The sequence below is a fragment of the Urocitellus parryii genome, chromosome 5 (assembly GCF_045843805.1).
Source record: "Urocitellus parryii isolate mUroPar1 chromosome 5, mUroPar1.hap1, whole genome shotgun sequence".
Lineage (NCBI taxonomy): Eukaryota > Metazoa > Chordata > Mammalia > Rodentia > Sciuridae > Urocitellus > Urocitellus parryii.
The window spans coordinates 199,883,404-199,904,602 of record NC_135535.1 but is presented as its reverse complement, the minus strand read 5'-3'; the positions used below and the strand labels follow the sequence as shown (position 1 = coordinate 199,904,602).

Sequence of the window (21,199 nt, the reverse complement as noted above, 5' to 3'; positions counted from 1 at the left end):
TTGATTTCCGTTGCTGTGACAAAATATCAGAGCAAAACAACCTAAAGGAAAGAAAGATTTATTTTGGCTTATAGGTTCGGAGGTTTCAGTCCGTGATTGCATGATCCCATTGCTTTGGACCTCTGGCAAGACAGAACATCATGGTGAGGAGCTTGTGATAGAACAAAGCGGCTTATCACATGGCAGCTGGGAAGGTTTTTATAACAAAGTCCCCCTCCATTAAGCTATGAATCCATAAATTCATTCCTGAGGTTGGAGCCCTCATGATCCAGTCACCTCCCAAAAGCCCTGGAGACTGCTTTGTTGGGGTCCAACTCTTCAACTCATGAGGTTTGGGAGAACATTTAAGATCAAACCATAATAGTAAGTGGGTGAGGCACCAGCATCTACTACACCTGCAGATAAGCTAAGCTTTTTCTGCTCCTCCTCTTAGTAAACAGCAGCCCTGACTTTTGGTGCTCAGGCCAAAAACTTGGGAGTTATCCTTGAACGTTCTTTTAGATCTCTCATCCAGTCCATTAGCAATTCTTCCTGGCTTTGCCTTTAAAATATATTCAGAATCTGACTTCTCCCTATAATCTTCAAGGCCACCACTTGGCCCCAACCCTACCCTCTCCCCCAAATCACAGCTTCCTAAATTAGTTTACTCTCAACACAGCAGCTGGAATGGTCCCATACAAAACGTAAGTCAGATCACGGCACTCCTGCTTAAAACCCTCCGGAGGCTCCCATCTTACTCAGTTTTTACAGTGATCCAGAAGGCCCTGCGTGGTATGGCAGCCTCTTAGTTGTGTGTGTGTGTGCATATGTGCACACAGTTCTTTTTGTCTTTAGTTTTACATTTAATCCAATACTCCTTTCCTCTCCATTCTCTTCATTGTGAGTTCTGATTTGTAAATTATTTGGTCACAGTTGGGATTTCATCTTTACTAGTATAGCCTTGTTGATTTCTTCTTCTTCTTCTTCTTCTTCTTTTTTTTTTTTTTTTTTTTGACAGTGAATTCACTTTATGGCATACAGTGTTGTTGGTTTTGACAAATGCATGGATGTGGTATCTAATACCACAGTTCCATACAAAATAATTCATTGCCCTAAAAATTTCCCCATGATACCTTTGTATAGATAATCCTTTACTCTACCACCCAGCCCTTGGGAATCAGTAATATGTTTTTCTTCCTATAGTTTTGCCTTTATTAGTGTCATATAAGTGGGACTCAAAATATGGATCCTTTTGGGTCTGGCTTCTTTAACTTAAGAAAAAAATTTTTTTTTTTTTCTGTGTTGGGGAATAAGTCCAGGGCTTCACATATGCTAAGCAGGTGCTGTACTGCTGAGCTACATTCCCAGCCCCAACAAAATATTTTTAAGGTTATACTTTATTGTTTTATGATTTCAGTAGATCATTTCTCAAGTGTCCCTCAAAATAAGTGAAGATGAAATTGAATTGGTTTAAAGAAAATATTAAATAAAGATGAATAAAAATGATAGATTAAAAGAAATCTTGCTGGGGAAGTGGCTCAAGTGGTAGTGCGCTCGCCTGGCATGTGTGCGGCCTAGGTTCGATCCTCAGCACCACATACAAACAAAGATGTTGTGTCCACCGAAAACTAAAAAAAAAAAAAAAAAAAAAAAAAAAAAAAAAAAAAATCTTGAACCTGAATGACCAAGGTTGGAAGTCACTAATGTGATAGACTTTCCTTTACTTGGTACTTTGGCCAGTACTTAACCATGTGTTCTTGGGGGAAGCCACCTAACCTTTCTGCTCTCCAGTTTCTGGTGAAATAAACAGCAAAATACTGATTCAGTACTTGTAAGCTCCTCTGTCGCAGGGTATCTCATATTCTTCAAGTAGCTCTTTTTTAATATTAGCATTCCATTGTTGTGAAGCAGTTGTCACCCCTGGATCTCAAAATTGTTAAGACCAGCTATTACAAATGCTTTATAATGAATGAGTCTGTTTGAAGGAATAAGGTAAGACTTTGATGTCAGGCTCCAGAACACGCACAGGTTTTCAGGTGGGCTTGTCAAGTTGCACATGGTAAGAGCCCAAGTTAGAGTTCTGGTGATAACTAAAAGGTACTTGCAGCACCATAAAGCTACACACATTTTCTGGCAGCCTATTTGATGACTGTTAGCATTTAGACCTTAATACCTGTAGTCCTATCATTAGGTAGATTTTCCCAGGAATATCTATAAATATTGATGGTGTTTATTGTTTCCTAGAACCTTCTTGTGATTCACTGATAGGCCACTTATAATTGACAATGTCTTTTAAGGGTCAGCATGTTTGAAAATACTTCATTGATGGCAGAAGCTTACAGAAAACTGGGAAAGAAACCAGTAATACTTGTTTTGTTGTTTTTAAAGATGGGCAGATTCGTAGCTGCTTAACTTCTCTGACCAGGTATTTTTCCCTTTTAACTGAAATGTGATGGGTAGTTAATAAAAGAATGGATTTGTGAGTACAAAATTGCTATGATTTGTGTTCATTTTATGTGGCACATAGTAATACTTATTTTACTTTTTACTTGTAGTAATGAATGTTATAACTATTGAAGATTATAAGAGCACATACTGGCCAAAATTGGATGGTGCCATAGATCAACTTTTAACCCAGAGTCCTGGTGACTATATCCCCATATCCTATGAACAGATATACAGGTAAGTCAAGATTTAATTTGCTTGGGTATGAAAGGGTTTATTGAGGTTCAGGGCAACTTTGAGTTATGACAGCATGCATGCATGTGATATATAAAATACACAAAGTGAGACTCTTAAGTATTTATGTATTCCACACTTGTGGATTGGATGTTTGATTTATACTTTTTGATTCAAAAGTGGTTTTCAAATCAAGACTTCTGCTACCTCAGCCTGCCACATCCACCATAGATAATGAAGAAACTGGAGGTTACCAAGGAGACAAGAATGACTAAAGTGTCTGGTGTAGAAAATCAGCACAGTGACAGGAAGAAGAAATAACAACTATGTTGTTTCACACAACTAATGTACAAAGAGATTGTATTGCAGACATTTTTGTCAATTAGACACTTTCTTTTGAGATTGATTTATTTAAAAAAAAAAAAAAGCAAGAGAGAACCTGACTTTTAAGGAGTTATCATATTCAGACCCTTGGATCATCACCAGTATTGGAATAGCTAGTGCTGGAATGCACTCTACTCAAGATTATTTGCAGTTAGTGGTAATATCTTTTCCATCCAGACATTGATTGGGGAGGGCAAATTTTTATTAAAAGTTGTGGTCAGTCACTGGTTTTAAATCTGAATTATTTGATTAGTGGTAATATATTAAAAATGTGCTTTCACCTTAGATTGAGTTAAGTGCATCTTCATTAACTTGGTTTTTTGTTCGGTTTTACAGTTGTGTGTATAAGTGTGTATGCCAGCAACACTCGGAACAGATGTATAGTGACCTGATTAAAAAGATAACTAATCACTTAGAGAGAGTTTCAAAGGAGCTGCAGGTAAAGAACTGATTGTATTGGTTTTTGTTTCTTTGGGTTTTTCTGGCTGGTTGAAATTAGACTGTTTAATATTTGGGATCTTGTTCATGTTCTTATTATATAAATTTATAAATATTCCCTAGATAATTATTGATCAAATCTTTAGAGAAGATTCTTTGAAAATATGACATAAATTATAGATATTTTTAGATGGAGTATATTTTAGGCCTTAAGTGATCCCAGTTATTACTATATCAACATTTTTTTCAGATAAAAACCTTATTTTTCTCTTTAATATTTAGTGACTTATAGCATAAATATACACAATAGTTTGTATTTTTTTTTCTGGAACTTTTATTATTTCACGAGTAGTTTGCCTAATTTCTTTTACTTGCCAATGTGAAAACTGAAGTCGACTTGATAAACTCCCTGTAGTAGATAAACAGCATGCTGGTTCTTTCATTCTAGGGTGAGAGGGCTGTAGGAAATGCTCAGTTTAAGAGGCACTTGGCCTTCTGGTCCTCATCTTTCCTCTTTACTGGCCTGCCTCAGCATAGCTTCCAGTGCTTGAAGGTCAGTCAGGGTCAGATACTACTTTAGTTCTGGAGTAGAAATAACATGATATCTAGAAAGTCCCTTAGCAGTAGAGTATCAGGAATTGCTGTACAACTAGGAACTACTCCAACAATTGTGAAATAAAGCACATTTTCTGGTAAGTGCTGGGGTAGACTCTCACGTGGATAATGTTCCTCACTTACCTTGTGGTCTGAGGTTGTTGTATTAAATAGGTTTTTAAAAATTATCACCAGAGTTAAATTTTATTATAGTCAAATGTATACTTTTCTTCTTACTAGTGTAAAATTGTTTGCTAGAAAATATAAAATCTTCATTTATTATATTTAGTGCCTAGGCATTGCATATAAATTGTAAATGAAACCCAAGACCTGTGCATTAAAACTTTGAATGATTGGCTAATTCTTGACACCACCCAGGCCCTGGATTCTCACCTGAATCCAAGTTATTGCCAAAACCCATTTACATTTACCTCTCTCTGGACTCTGTCTATTCTGGGCATTTGCCAGTCTCCTGGTTTTGGTCTCATTATCTCTCCAGTGTTTTACTACAATGCTCATCTCAGCTGATTGCTCTTCCATACTTTATTGTGTACCTTAATTCATTTAACCACTCTAAATATGAATATTTAGTTGTTTTATTACTAACAATGCTACAGTGAATTATTAGTCTTGTAAGTAACATCATTTACCACATCCACCTAGAGGGTCATTAAAGTGTTACTAAGTTACACTCTAGTCATCTGTGTATCAGTGTGTTTTCCTTGCATGTTATGAAACCAAATCATTTTTACTTTTATATTAGCAGAGGAATGGTTCTTTAAAGATTAAAACTAGATAAGGGTTATATCTCTTTTAATGTTTTTAAAAAACAAGTGTATTAATAAATGTAAAGTTAACATGATTTGGGGAGTTTAGTTATTTTTTAATTCACTATATGTCCCACTTTGAGCTCAACAGTATAGTCCTGTTTAAAAAAAAAAAAACTAGCTTCAAAATGATCTCTTTTTGTAAGATTATGAAGTCTGTAATCATTATTAAACAGCAAGAAAGAATGGTTCAAAACCTGAAGACCTAGAGCTCAACTCTGCCACTTAGCACTTATATACCTCTTGATTAAACATGCAAACACTGTTTTGTAAATTTTCTCAATTTTAAAATCAAATAGCTTTACTAAAATATGTGGTCCCTTTACACTAAGTTGTAAGGCTTTTTTTTTTTCTTCTGATTCCTATATGGCAAAATCTTTTCATTCTTTTCTCAATATTAAACTCATTTCTGTCTACCTATATGAAGCCTTCATGGAACCCTTGCACTCTACTCGAGCAGACCAGAACAAATAGTTGGTGTTTCTTTGTTTATAATCCTGTAGCATCTTGGAAATAACAACTCTATTAGGGCAATGATTATGTTATAATTTTTAGTTTATACTGCTTCACAGGCCCCCCTTGAGGGTGGGGACTCCATCTCGTTTCTCTTTTTATCCTTAAGTGTCTGGCACAACTATAAGTCAGCAAATGTTTATGCTCAGCAGCTAAGTCTGACCTGTTCCAGTGGAAAGAGCAGCATAATTAGTGTCCTGTGATTGCTAATCTTTATGTTCTTCAGATGCTTGAGCATTTTATTACTCTGTGTCATCTCTGTTTTATAGAAAGCTAAAGGTAGTTTTCATGGGGGACAGAACAGGAGTACTTGCCAGATCTCATGAGTCAGAAATGAAACGTTATATTTGGGTAGAGCCATTTGTTTGCAGCTCTGATTTTTAAATGAATTTTTAGAGCCAAAACATAGGCATGGGATAGAGCTACATTTGGCAGGTAATCAGAGCTTTAGTTGTTGAGTTTATAAATCAATGAGTTGGATCTTAAAATAGCTGCTGGATTGTATAGTTTGTCAGTTGACTTATTTATCATATCTAAAGATGTATCCTGTTGGAAATACTGAACAGTATTATATGAAATAATGTTCCATATTCCCTAATTATTTTTGGTGTTGATCTAAAATCTAGATATTATGTTTGCAGAGATTTTAATAGATGATGTTTATTTATCGAACCAAAATATTTTTAAATGACTGTATAATCTAATTTGTGCCTCTTTTTAAAAGAACATATTTCTTTCATCTTGGAAAGAGTGACTTTTCCACCACCTCAGTAACTTTAAAAAGTATTTTTTGTTATTTTTGTAGAATTAATAAAACCCTTGGCAAATAGCTAAACCCACTTAGTATTTTCCTCACTATTGTATTTCACTGAATGTATATCTGTACCTTTTTCTTTATTGCTGGATTTCTTGAACTGTGATATAGTATATTTTGACTTTTTTTGTTTTTAAGTATATGTGTGTCTATGTGTGTGTATTAGTTCTAGATGGACACAATACCTTTATTTTATTTATTTATTTTTATGTGGCACTGAGGATCAAACCCAGTGCCTCACACATGCTAGGTGAACACTCTACCACTGAGCCACAATCCCAGCTATTTTGACTGTGTGTGTGGGTGAGTGGGTGGTGCCAGGGGTCAAACCCAGGGTCTTAAGTGTGCTGGGTAAGCATCCATGCACTGAGCTGTACCTTCAACCCAGCCTTCTTTTTAAACATTCTCCCTTTCCCTTTAACCTTAACTTTTTTCTCTGTCATTGTGATAATGAAATTCTGTATTTTAAATTCTTTTTCCTTTTCAAAGTCTCTGGATTTCTAATTCTGATTTTTTCAATATACAAATGAATGTAAATAGGTAATTATAGAGAGAAGATCATTTTAGCAATTTAGTAAATAGTATTCTGATTAGTTAGAAAGTTCTGTTGAAACTTAGAAATCACCTTACTGTTGGTGAGGACTCAAATCAGGACCTTCAGTTACCTGTTAAACTTGGTTTATTACTAGAAGATATTTATGATTAAGTCTAAATTCTTCTTCACCCAATTTAGTTTCTTCCTCAGGTTTGAGATTTCATATCCATCTCTCATTCTTTTCTTGTCAGGTGTTAGTCATAGTTGGTGTAATATTGTATTGTATTTTGCTTCTGACCTCTTTTCATTCCCATTTCTGTCATTCTCTTGACTTGCCTCTTCTTTTTTGGCTGAAATAGTCTTCTGAAAAAACTAATTTTTTAGGCATACTTTCTAGTTTCCTAAAGACTCCCTGTTGCCTCTCTCAGTTAATCGCAATTGATTTCTTGGTCTTCAAAAACAAAAAACTTGTTGGTTGGTTGCAAGGATTCCTGGTGGGAAGCCTGTATCAGCTAGCACTTTTCTATTCAAATATACAAGGTTCTTTCTTAGGAAGAGGAGTGGGTATGTAATGGATAAGACTTGGTAATTTGGATCACCCCTCCTGCTGAGAATAATGGAAAAAAACTAGAAATAACAAGGAAATTATGACAACAACAACAAAATTATAGGGCCAAGGTCTGGAAGAAGGAAATTCAAGAGGAGAGCCTAACATTTGAGTCATTTCGTTACAGGGTTACTTCTTTTGAGGAGTCTAACAGGCTGTGAGCTTTAGTAGAACTTTGGTATACCTGTGTAAATGTGGTAATAAAATTGGAAATCAAGACCTATCACCCAAAGGATTCTATTCCACTACATATACTATTTTTCTTAGTAACTGAAACTTCATTCCTGATGAGATTAAGATGGTTTGGATTAGCTGGATCCTTTAGTCACTTAGCAGAAAAAGTGAATTCTCTCTGGAGAAAGATAACATTATCATAGGCTATAGTTGTTCAGTAATTTTTCATAAACAATGTCTGGCACTCAATCACAAATAACTAGCCATAGTAGGGGATTTAGGGGATTGTAAAGCTAGGAGGCATGAATTGAGATAATTCATCACCAATAGTCTCCTCATTTAAAAGGAAGAGATATTCCTTATAAAAAGTTTCTTGATGAAAAGTTGGAAATTAGAAAAGGTAAATATGTGAGTATAGATCAATATAGTTAATTTCTTGTGGGGTATAAAAATATATATTATCAGAACTCATAACAGTAGTGTGTAGGTCGGAGAAAATTGACTTAAAATGTTCTAAAGCCCTTGGTTTATTCAGAAAGTATCATAGTCCTAATTTATTTCAGTCTATGATAAGGCAAGAGTATAGTCTATAGTCCTAGGGTAACTTCTAAAGGGAACAGCACAAGGAAATGTAACTAATAAGATAATAGAGGGTGAAAATTGGATCATCTAAAAATAACAGTCAAGAAAGAATAGAAAAAGATGCAGAGAACAGATGGGACAAGTAGAAGACAAATAGGGTAATAAATCAGCATATCACATTTTATATGAAATGTTAAAAACATTGCATTAAAAAAAGTAAATCAGTAATCAGACTAGACGATTCTGCAACCCTCTGAAGGTTGCTAGCCTGTCTGTAGGAATACAGAAACATTAGCCTAAAGGAAGATGACACAGTTATACTGATATCAGAAAAAATAGATTTAGAACAAGAGGTATTATTGGCTATAAAGAGAACTTTCTATTGTTTAGTTACTAGGAGGATAACAATTCTACATTTGTATGTACCCAATAATAGCCACAAAGATTAAGAGACTCCAAAGGAGAAAATGTAACACTGTGGTGAGAAATTAATCTCTCTCTTTCTCAGCAGACAAAATAAACAAAAGACAGTAGGAGTATAGAAGATTTGAACTATATGAGTAATAAACTTGGCTTATTTAGAAGTCAGTATATGTTGATTGTAGAATACACATTCTGTTCAAGTAAACCTAGGTCACTTATAAAGATGATTATATATGCTGCTCATAATGTAAGTCCTCACACATTTTAAAGAATTTAAATCATGCAGAGTATGTTCTTTGGCTTAACAACAGTATTCAGTTAGAAACTAATAGTGGAAACTTAAAAAAAAAAGCTTGATGTGATTGAATGTGTAAAACTCTACTTCCAGAAACCACTGTGTGATAGAGAAAATTGTAGTGTCAGTAAGCACCTGTTGTGTCTATTTCCAACTGAATGATAATGTTGCTACTTTCTGTCAGGCCTTGTGGGATTAAGCCAAAGTCTTTTTGGAAAAAGGCAAAACTCTAAAATTCATGTTAGAAAATCAATAACTTTTACATTTATCTCAGGAAATTAGAAAAAGAATAATAGTAGAAATTCAAAGAGGGAATTAAGTCACAATCCCTTCTAGTAGACCACAAGAAGGATAAGAGCTTTTCAGAGCACAGTGAGGAAATTGTCTTGTTAAGCAAAGGTGGATGAGCTCAGTCAGGTACCGGGTTGAAGGGGAGGCAGTATCAGCAGTGGCAGGGCCTGAGGGAGTGGATGGAGGAACGTGGTGCACAGAGGCTGTCCAGAAAAAAACCTGGACAGACTCTCTCATAGTGTATTCCAGGGAGACTGGGAGGAGAAAAGGCAGATTGGAGCCAAAATGTAAAATCCCTGAAATGTCAGGAATTGCATCTTAGAAGATTAGTGTGGCAAAAGAATATAAGATGTATTAGAGTAGAAGAAGAGGAGATGTAGGGAGATGGCAATTGTGGTAGACTAGGTGAGTTACAGCAGCTACATAGTCCCTCATCTGCAGTTCCAAAAAAAAAAAAAAAAAAAAGTCTGAAAAAGGAATGTTTCTTCATAAATTTGGTTCCCAAACTCATGATATGGTAGTAAAACATGGTCTAAACACTCAAGGAACTTGATGGGAATGTTCCTATATTTTATCCCAGAAATATCAGTGTATTGTTTCCATGCCTAGTGGGACTGGAGCATAATATAGGGTGCATGTACCATAATACCTTCTAAATTTTAAAAGTTCAGAATTAAGGGTCACACATATGACTGCAGGAGTCTTGGATCAGGAACTGTGGACCTGATGGTAATGAACAGGGAAAAGGAAGTTTGGGGATGCATTGCGGAGATGATGAGACAGTTTCAGACAGTAACTTCATGGTTAGAAAGAGAGAGGTAGGGTTACAGGATATAAAGATCATTTTGGTTTCAATAGAAATATTAGGAGTTTACTAGAGGGGACTTGAGCAGGAAAGGATAATGATAGTAGTTTGAGAATGTTTAATTTAACAAGCAATGTGCCATGTGCTGCCAGGATGCTATATGCTAAGGGCACAGAAAAAGTGGCATACAGCTTTATTTTTTAGCACCTTTTAGGGGGGAAAGGTGTAATGATAGTTTTAATAGATTGGATGGGATGGGTGATAGGATAGGAATATGAAATGAGTTGTAAGTCTTGCTAAATTTTCCTCTTGTGGAATGTCTCATATTTATTTCTGCTGCCTTCCCAGTTTAAATCCTCGGGGGTAATTGTCTGGACAGAGGAGAAGATTGCTACCTTATTTCTAGGCTCTGCACCTTCCCCAATCCATTTGTTGAATGTGCTCACAATTTGTCACCCGTTTTCTTGACCTTTTGACTGTCCATTTACCTAAAGAGCAAACACTGTGCTCCTTAATAACTTTCAAGGCTCTTTACACTCTGTACTCAGCAAAATAATGCAGCAACAGCATTTTGTCTTTTGAAATTAAGGTGACTGTTTTTCCATCTTATGTCTTTTCTCAGTTTCTTGGGCAACCACTTTTTTCCTCCTCTCCATCTGGAAGGGAGGCATTCTATTTGTTAGGGTTTGCCAGCTTTTAATTTACCTATTCCAGGCAGGTTTAATTAATTTTTCTTCTTTGCTTCTGTAGCACTTTCTGTTGTTACTGTAGTGCTTAGTATAGCACCTTGGTGCATATTTAATTACCAGTCAGGATATCATCTTTGCAACACTGTGAGGTCCTTGCGGACAAGGATGCTGACTTACTAATGCTGGCTTCTTTTGGCCTGTCATAGGTTTGAATTAAGTTTAAGTACTAGGTAGATAAATGTGCTGGTCATAGTGCTCTTGACAGATGTTTCCAGTTCCCTTCCTTCTGATACTTGGTGGGATTGTACTTCTCCAACCCATTGAAGTTTGGACTTGGCCAGGTAATTTGCTTTGGCACATGAATTATGAGTGAAAGAAGAGTATGTATCCAGGGCTGGTGTTGTGGCTCAGAGGTAGTGCGCTTGCCTAGCAAGTGCTAGGCCCTGGGTTTGATCCTCGGCACCACATTAACACAAATAAAGACATTGTGTCCAACTACAACTAAAAAATAAATATTAAAAAAAAAAGAAGAGTATGTATCCAAAGAGCCTTTAGGATCTGCTCTGCCACCGTGTTCCAGATGGCAGAGGCTCGCCTCCCCCCGAGAATAACAGAACAGACCCTCAAGAGAGGCATATCACAAGAGTGAGAGAGAACTCATGCTATATTTTTATTAATCTATTTTTGGAATGCATTTTTCATTTCATATACCCTAAACCTTTTTGATATATTATTACTTGGTGGTTTTTTAGTATAGTCACAAAGTTGTAGAGCCGTTACCACTAATTTCAGAACATCTTAATCACCTAAAAGGAAACTTGTACCCATTAGCAGTCACTCCCTATTCTTTCCTTTCCTCAGACCCTCTCAACCACTAATTTGCTTTCTGTTTTGTGGATTTGCCTATGTTGGACATTTCATGCAAGTGGAATCATGTGATATATGGCCTTTTGTCTCACTTAGCATAATTTTACAACGCCCACTCATATTGTAGCATGATTATCGATTCATTCCTTTTTTTAATGGCTGAATAATACTCCATTGTGTGGCTATGTCACATTTTTCTAAGCTTTAGAAATCACTGGGATTTTGATGTGGTTTGTTTCTTTGAGTGATACAATAAGTATTTTAAATGACAACATTTAGAATATACTGTTTTGTCCCACTATAATGTGGGCAGTTGAATTTAATGGGTCCAAAATTTTTTACCCTTAAACCTGTCTTAATGACATTCCCACTGTTGATTTTCCTTTTTTAAATATGTATATCTGAATTGAGAATCCACTGAAACAATTGGGAGGCATCTTCCCCAAGTAACATAAATGAATGTATTGTACATCTTAATGCATTTTATTGAATTTAGAGTATATTTTCACTTTCACCAAATAAATATTTTGATTTTGATATAATAGTTTTATAGTCAATACCCATTAACAAGTTTTTTTTTTTTCAGTGTTTTGGAACTTAACCCTTCATTACCCTAAGTCAACAGTGTTTCAACAGAGACTTGGTTTTCAGGCCAAGATAATAAAATTCAGGTGTGAGGAAAAGCACTGATAATACCTGAGTTCAGGGTATTATGATGAGGAGAGACCACAAAAATGGAGGAGGAGGAAAATGCTAGAGGTTTTTAGCTTCAAATGTGGCTGAATTTACGATAACCTAAATAAGTATTTGTCAACTGTTTAATTTAGAGGAAGTTAGCTAAATCCTTTTAATAAAATTAATTTGATGTATTTTAAGCAGAATATATCTTAGCTTCAAGTTAAATATATAATTTGGCTCTCAACCAATTAGTAATGGAAGTTAATGGAAACTAAGCCAGAATTAGTCAATATTACTATCTATGATTCATTCTTTACAGACAGCAGATTGCATACAAAAGCTCTGCCAAAGGGCTGCTAAACTGAATGTCTCAGTATTTAAAATTAGTATTGCTTTGCTATCTATTTTCTATCCAGTGGGTGGCAGTGTAACTCAACCTAGTTGTCTTGTTTTATGGTCTTTGAAATTTTTTGGTGGGTGTGTTTTTAAGGCTTTAATTTCCATATCTTTTGAACCAGAAAGTGTTTTAAAAAAGAAGAAAAAAAACCACTTTCTTCCCTCAAATATACTATTTACTATTACTCCTGATGAGAGAGAGAAAAAATTTAAATAATAAGAAATTGCCTGGTACCCTTTTTTCATAGTTGCAAGAAAAAAAAAAATATCATTCCCCAGCTGGTGAATTAAGTCTTCACTTGTGTCTTGAGTTTTTCTTGATGATTTTTTTGGAGACCTATTTTTAAATCCAAACTAGAACCTCAACTATTGTTACTATTGTTCTTATCTCAGAGAATCTGCTATTGAGAGACATCCTGACCCTCAGTCATTCCATCAGATCTCATTCAGACCACAATTTTAATGTTTACTGTCAGCCTTTGAAGCCAGGGACTGTGTTGTCTTCCACGTGTGCCTTCATAGGGTTTGACAAAGACCAGCCCTCAAGTAGATTCAGTAAAGTAAGTCTGTAGAAAGCCTGTTGCTTTACAGTGGAAGTGGCTTAGAGGTGTCTCCTTATTCTAGTTGAAATAGTATCCCGAGTTTGGAACCCCCCCCCAAAAAAAAAAAATTAAATGGAATTTGTCATTAACAAGAGAGTAAAGTCACTTCAATAATGGGAAGTTGTTTGCATTTGTTATCAGAGTGTACAGAGTAAAATTATGAATTGTATTTTTAAAAATATTTGGGGAAACTGCTGTGTACTTAAATTTCAAAAGATAAGGAAGACTAAGTATGTAAGCATAAAGTAGGAAGTTCTCAAGTGTTATCAGCTCAAATGTATAGAAAAGTGACACATCTGATAGTCTCTCTGGCTTCTGTGGATGTTTTCCTCTATTAACTAATCCTTCAGTCTTTGTAACTGTCCCATGTCACCCAGCTAGTTAAAAGCTAGATTACTTCATGCCTATTCGGATAAGCTACAAGAATCCAGGATCATAGAAGCCAGGCTTTAACTCATTTTATTATTCAAACCCAAATAGTATTTGGAAATGAGTAAGTCTTATATTAGAAATCAGAACAGTTTTCCATATAGTGGTAGTAACAACAATGGCACTTAAGTCAGAGCATTGAGACTAAGTGAAAATAGCAAAGTCTTCTGCTCTCTTTTGCTAGACATACTTGGCTTTCTCTATGTAGGCTTTTATTGAAAACCATATAGCTTCCCTTGAGTATCTAATGTCGTAAGTATTTGATATTCCTAAGGTTCGTTTACCTTCTGTATAACTTATATATTTTTTGGACATTGTTATACAGAAATAATACCTGTCCAGCAAGAATGGGAATGCAATGAGAACGTAATGTCAGATGTATTTGTCTGTTTAGGAAGAAATTCCATTTTTATATAGCATATCTGTAAGCTTCATTACACTGGGTGTTACTTTTAGAGCCCTGACAGGTCTGCCCATGGCAGTATCTTATTCTCAAAGTGATGGGATAAGCTAGTTAGACTAAAACCATATTATACACAAGTTGTTTTTGCCAAAGTTAGTCATATAGGGGCAGATTTTTTTTTTAAAAAAGGAATACCTAGTTTGATTCAGAAAATATGAAGAATCTGTGAGGTGGCATCTGGGTCCACTTGTACAGTATACAAAATGCTGAAGTTGTCCTTGGTAATATAGATATCAATATTAAAAGATTGTGAAGAAATTATTTGAGGATGTTTAGCATTTCTATTTCATTTTTTTTTTTTCAAAATAGTTTTGATTTCTCTGCTGAAAACTGTCATCTTTTTGTGAGTGTTGTTTATTAGATGTGTTAGCTTTCTGTCACGATGATAAAACAGGACCTGAGAATATCAACTTAGAGGAAGAAAAGATTTATTTTGGTTTATGGTTTCAAAGGTTTCAGTTCACGGTCACTTGGCTCCAGTAAGTCTGGGTCTGTTGTGAAGCAGAACATTATGGTAGAGCAAAGCAGCATGGCAGCCAGAAGGCACAAAGAGAGAAGAGGGAGAGGATGGGATTCAGGTCCCAATATACCCTTCAAGGCTGCCCTTCACTACTTATGTCCTCTAACTAGGCCCTGCCTCCTAAAGTTCCCTGTCTCCCAAGAGCTCCACCAGCTAGGACCAGGCCTTTTACATATAAGGCTTTGGGGACATTCCAGATTCACACTGTAACACTGGGTCACTGTGTATATCAATCACAGTTATTTAAAAGGCTCTGATAATTTCATCACATGGGCCTCTTTGCTTCTGGACTGTTGAATGTTTAATTTTTGACAACAGATTGTAGGGTTTATTTTGTTTGTTGGTGTTTCTTAGGATTTGATTGAATGTTAGATATTGTGTTTGGAAAACCAGTATAGACCTGCTTGCATGATACTTATGCCTAGAAATAGGTATGCCTGTCTTCTAGCAGGCTGCTAGTGTGGGGAGTTAAATCTCACTGTCAGTAGTTGAGTTGGGTTTGAGTTCAGTTGTTGCTACAACTTCTGATTCCTTTAGTGGTGGGCTGTGGCTAGCTTGTTCCAAAGTGATCCAGAAGGATTCTTTTCAGTGCTCTGCTCTTCCCTTAAGTCTTAGCAGGCCCTGTTTCAGGGAGAGGGGGGCTGGGGATGTTTTTTGTTGCATCATTGTCCCTCCCTCTGTAGTGGGTAGTTGTTATTGTTTGGTGCAAGAGCTAGGCTGGCAGGGCAAGTTCTGTCTATGTGGAAATTTTCATTCTCTTGCTCCTGCCTCAGTCGTAGGTAGTACTTGTGTCCCTGAGCTTGGCTTAGGTGGGGGTGCTGTGTAAGTGCTCCCACCTTCCTTCTCCCCATCATAGTTGCAGATGACTTTTTCTCCTCAGTTGAGAGTCCTGAACAGGGATTGGTAGATTTTAGTAAATAAATATCTTCATCTTAGGTGTCTAATTAGCTGGAAAAAAATAATTATTTAGGTGAATCAGCTTTTTTTCTTAATTAAAAAAAAATGGTGGCAATGATATTCTCTTAGATTTCTGCTTTCTAAGCTGAGGTAGAACCTCATGGTACATTTTACTAACTTTATAATCCCTGAATTTGATATTGGTTAAGAAGCTGTTAAATTTAAAAGAAAATTCACCTTAGTCTAATGATGAGTGTTAGGATGTCATTGGACCCTGTCTTTCTAGTCACAGTGTGGCCTGCGTTTGATGACCTCTCATTGTGCATTGGATACCTTGCTGCATGGGTAGGGCCTGCCCACCTGCCTGGGATCTCCATACTTCGTTCCCACAGGGCTTAAGAGGCCTTGGGTAGAGGCTTCTAAACAGCTGCTTGGCCAGCTGTTTACACCATCCCTTATGCTCTCATTAAAAACAGGAACCTCTGGAAAGTTTCAGAGTCAAGACTTTATAGAGTATGGCCCAAACACTTCAGATGATTTGCAGAGTGACGGTCTTTGAGGTCCACTTTTCTGTTGTAAATATATCTTGTTCCTGAACCTTGTCTCATTTTTTCTGAGGCAGGGATTGCAAAGTATCTTAATGTTTGGTGTTGCTAAGATGGTGTTGCTGAAGCCCCTCAACACCTTTGCACCATTGCAGTATTAGTCTGTGTTTAGAAGAATCTGCACAAACCTGGATACCATAAACAGCAAGGAGCAGCCTCAGCAGCCAGTGGTGAGGGACTGAAGAAGACAATGATGTGTCCAGACAGTTGGTAAAGTTTTGTTGCAGAAAGAACTTAGACATGGGAGAGATGTTGGTGAGACTTAGATAAGCAATTAAAGCAGGCTTCAGAATAATTCATATTTGTTGAAAGATAGGCACACAACAAAACAGAAAATGCACAAATGTTAACGGTAGTTATCTCTAGTGTTGGTAGTGATTATTTTCCTGTAGTTAAATTTGGGCAGGGGGTACCAGGGATTGAACTCAGGGTTACTAGACCACTGAGCCACATCCCCAGCCTATTTTCTATTTTATTTAGAGACAGAGTCTCACTGAGTTGCTTAAACCTCGCTTTTGCTAAGGCTAGCTTTGAACTCATGATCCTCCTGCTTCTGCCTCCCAAGCTTGCTGGAATTACAGGCATGCACCACTGCATCTGGCTATAGTTAAATTTTTTTTAACTTTTTAAAATTCCAGTGAACTATGTTACTTTTTCAAAGGTTTATGTTAGTGACCTTGTTATGTTTATTAGGTCCCCTTTACTTCACTTGAACAGACAGATGTCTTTTATTTATTTGAAGATAACCAGAATGCTTTTGTTCAGATTAAAAATATATATATTTAAAGCTTTTTTTATGCTTCATTTTGGTGTGGGATAGGAGGGTAACTGAAGGGATATGCATAGGAGAAGGATATAAATATGAACTTGTGGAACCTCTTTATATTTTATATCTATAGTGTTCAATTAGCCACTGTTAAAAGTTAAAATTTATTAAAATGAAGTAAAAACTTGGTTTATTGGTTTCATTAAGCATATTTAAAATGCTTAATAGGCATAGATGGTAGTGGTTACCATATTGAACAGTAGAGATAGAGTTTCATTGGATAGTACTGACCTAGATCTTGGTGTATTTAAGGTTCTTGGCTAGTAATGTTACTTAACTAAGTTATCCTCTTTTAAGATTAACATACATCCAGTGAGAGGGACTAGCCACCCAAATTTCCTTATTTAGCTTTAGATAATAAAGGTTATAAGCTTTCTTTTCCCTTCCTTGCTATGACAGTAAGGTGTGTGCATCAAGTCAGACCTTTCCTTTCTTGCTTTAAGGCATTTTTCATGCTTACCGATACACTGTGGAGGTGTACATTTTTCATTGTATTTAATAGATTGACTTACTTAAAAATAAACACTAAAATTATCTTTTTATATAATGATGCATATGATTAGACAATATATGTTCTTCAGGATCCTCTGAGATACTGAAACCCTTTCAGAGGATCAGAAGAATCAATTCTTTTTCTACTTTTATTTGGATATTATTTGTGCTTTCTATTATGTTGACATTTAAACTGATGGTGCAGAAGTAGTGAGAATAAAACTGTGGGGCCTTAGTACAAATCTTTACTTCCATGTGTTTGTATTAGCCAGAAAAGGTGTATGTGTGTGGAAAAGCCAGTTTTACTTATATGAATGCCTAGATGAAGCAGTGAAAATTATGAGTATTTTTTAAAGTATATCAATGTGAAGAAATGGAAAACCACCAATGTCTAGTGGTGGTTTTGAGAAGAAGCCCTTGTATAGTTATGAGTTTTGAGTAAACTAGCACCTGTCTTGCTCTGCCCCATGAAATACCATTTTTACTTGAATGACTGACAAACTGTGGTTATTTAGACTTAGGTATTTGACCAACATTTTCTCAAAAATGGGTGGAATAAGTCTGTTCAAGGAAAATAATGGACAATATTTATGGCCAATATTAGAATTTTAGTTTATCTATTGCTGTGAGCTTAATAAAAAAAAGACTTAGCTGATGAGATGGTGGTAATATTAAAAATGTATCTTCTTTTTGATATTGTATAATGAAATGTGCCTTCAGTTACGAGATTTGTACAACTCAGTGAATCAGTCTTTTTCAAATGACCATTGCATAATGGTAGAAAATAGGTGTGTTAAAAACTGTTCAAAGTAGAAAATAAAGCAGAGTTTTAATGCAATTAAGTATAACACTAAAAATGAACCTGTTGAGAAAGAAATTAGGAAAATAATCCCATTCACAATAACCTCCATCCCAAATAAAATACCTTGGAATAAATCTAACCAAGGAGGTGAAAGACCTTTACAATGAAAACTATAGAACATTGAAGAAAGAAATTGAAGAATAAGGAAGATGGAAAGACCTCCCATGTTCATAGATAAGCAGAATTAATATTGTTAAAATAGCCATTCTGCCAAAAACAATATACAGTGTGATCCCTATCAAAATATCAGTGACATTTTTCACAGAATTGGGGATGTCCTAAAATTCATTTGGAAGAATAAAAGACCCAGAGAAGCCAAAGCAATTCTAAGCCAAAAAAGCAGTGCTGGAGGCATGACAATATATGAATTCAAATTATACTACAGAGCTGTAGTAACAAAAACTGCATGGTACTAGTATAAGAGCAGAGAACAGTAGATCAGTGGTACAGAATAGAAGACAAACAGACCCACACAGACAATCATCTCATTCTGGACAGAGGTGACAAAAACATACATTGGAGAAGAGAGAGCCTTTTTAACCAAGTGCTGGGAAAACTGGCTATCCATATGTAGAAGAATGAAATTAGATCCTTCTCTCTTACCCTGCTCAAAAGTCAACTCAAAATGGATCAAAGACCTAGGAATTAGAAACTGGAACTCCTTGTAGAAAACACATCAATATATAGGCACAGGCAACAGTTTTCTCAGTAGGACCCCTGAAGCTCAGTAAATAACACCAAGAGTTAATAAATGAGTTGGCATCAAGTTAAAAAGCTTCTGCACCTCAAAGGAAACAATTAGGAATGTGAAGAGAGAACTTGCAGAATGGGAGAAATTCTTTGTCAGCTATTCTTCTGACGGAGGGTTAACATCTAGAATATATAAAGAATTCAAATTCAACACCAAACACCCCCCCCCCCAAACAAAAAACAAAACAAAAACTCACAAACCAAAAAACCCAGTTAATAAATGGGCAAATGAACTAAAAAAGATATTTTTCAAAAGAAGAAATACAAATGGCCAACCAATACATGAAAAAAAAAAAAAAAAGGTTTCAACAGTTAGGGAAATGAAAATCAAAACTATACTGAAATTTCAACTCTAGTTAGAATGGTAGCCATCAAGAATATGAACAGTAATATATATGGGAAGGATGTGGAAAAAAAGGAATACTTCTACATTGTTGGTGGGATTGTAAATTAGTACAGCCACCATGAAAATCAATACAGAGGTTTCTCAAAAGACTTGGGTTGGACCTACCATATGACCCAGCTATACCATTCCTCTGTATTTATCCTAAATAATTAAAGTCATCATGATATAGGCATACCCATATTTATAGCAGCACAATTCACAATAGCCAAACTATGGAACCAGCCTCGGTGTCCATTGATGCATGAAGGGATAAAGAAAATGTGGTATATATACACAAAGAAGTTTTACTCACCCACAAAGAATAATGAAATTAATGTCATTTGCAGGAAAATGGATGGAACTTGAGAACATTATATTAAGTAAAATAAGCCAAACTCAAAGTCAAGGGTTGTTTTTCTGTTACATGGAAGCAAGAAAGTAAACAGGAAAAGAAATGTTGCGTTGGAGGAGGGTCTCAGAAAAATTGAAGGGGGATCAATCAGTACAGTAGAGGAAAGGGACCAGGGAGAGGGGAAAGGGTAAAAATTGGTGGATGGTATTGGCTAAATGACATTGTTATGTTGTGTGCATGTATGAATATATAATGAATCCTACCATTATGTGCAAGTTATACTAATAAAAATATGGGAAGTTAAAAAAATAGTAAAGTATAAAAAAATTCTAACAGTTTTAGATTTCATATGGCAACTAACCTTTAAGAAACTACCACAAACCAACTTTCAGAGAAAAATATAATTATCTGGAAAGACTATTTATTAAAATAAGCCTTTTCTTCCCCTCTACATATCTGTATGAGGCTAAATTTTCTTCATTTACTTCAAGATGACACATGGAGTTGATGTAATACTGAAGCAGATATGAAAATCCAGGAGTCTTCTTAAACTAGCTCTAACAAGACTTGCAAAAATGTCAGAGTAATGATACTTTAATTGAATTTCCTTTTCGTTTTGTGTAAGTAATTTTTAATAAAAATGTTAAAATGTGGGGCTGGGGTTGTGGCTCAGGGGTAGAGCACTTGCCTTGAACACGTGAGGCACTGGGCTCGATCCTCAGCACCACATAAAATAAATAAATTAGTAAAACAAAGATAAAGTGTCCATGTTCAACTAAAAAAAATTTTAAAAATTTTAAGATATGATGTAACACATGTTAAGATAATAATAATCTCATTATTATTGAAAGGTTAGAAAGAATTAATACATATTTTTAAGGTCTTATTTATTTTTGAGGTGGGATCTCACACTGCTGGGTTCAAATGATCTTCCTTCTTCAGCATCCCCAGTACCTCATACTACAGGTGCATACCACTATACCTGGCTAAATTTCTCATAGTCATCCATAGAACTCACATGTCAAGAAAAGCTTTTTGGACCTTGAGTTATCTTTAAAAGTGCAAAAGATTTCAAAGAACAAAATGTTTGTGAATTCTAGAATAACATTGACTTCAAGATACATTGTTAGGAAAAGTGTGCATCAGTGTGGTTACACCTTGTATTTGTGCCACAGGAGCTATAAATGAAGCACTGATTTTCTTATATGGCATGAAATTCTCCTGGAAGGTTACAAAAGAATTAAGTGGTAGTTGCTTCAGGGAGAAAGGAGTTAAAAGTAAAACTCTACTTATCAGAAATTAATGGTTTCCTAATTGGAACAAGTTATACTTACTCTATGTATGTAAATACATATTTCAAAATATACTGTCATGTGAAAAGAAAATAAAACCAATTATGAATGTTAAAAAAAAAAAAGTAAAACTCTAAACCCATTTGAACTAATT

At 35.5% G+C, this 21,199-nt stretch overlaps 1 protein-coding gene across 1 annotated transcript in view; it reads left to right on the top strand.

Annotated features, from left to right (window-relative positions):
• Positions 1–21,199, top strand: part of Cacul1 (CDK2 associated cullin domain 1) — a 65,361-nt gene that overhangs the window by 18,400 nt on the left and 25,762 nt on the right. Inside the window, exons 2-3 of the mRNA XM_026384248.2 lie at positions 2,535–2,661; positions 3,379–3,481. Of these exons, the coding sequence (XP_026240033.2) occupies positions 2,535–2,661; positions 3,379–3,481 (230 nt within the window). The remainder of the gene's footprint in view (positions 1–2,534; positions 2,662–3,378; positions 3,482–21,199) is intronic.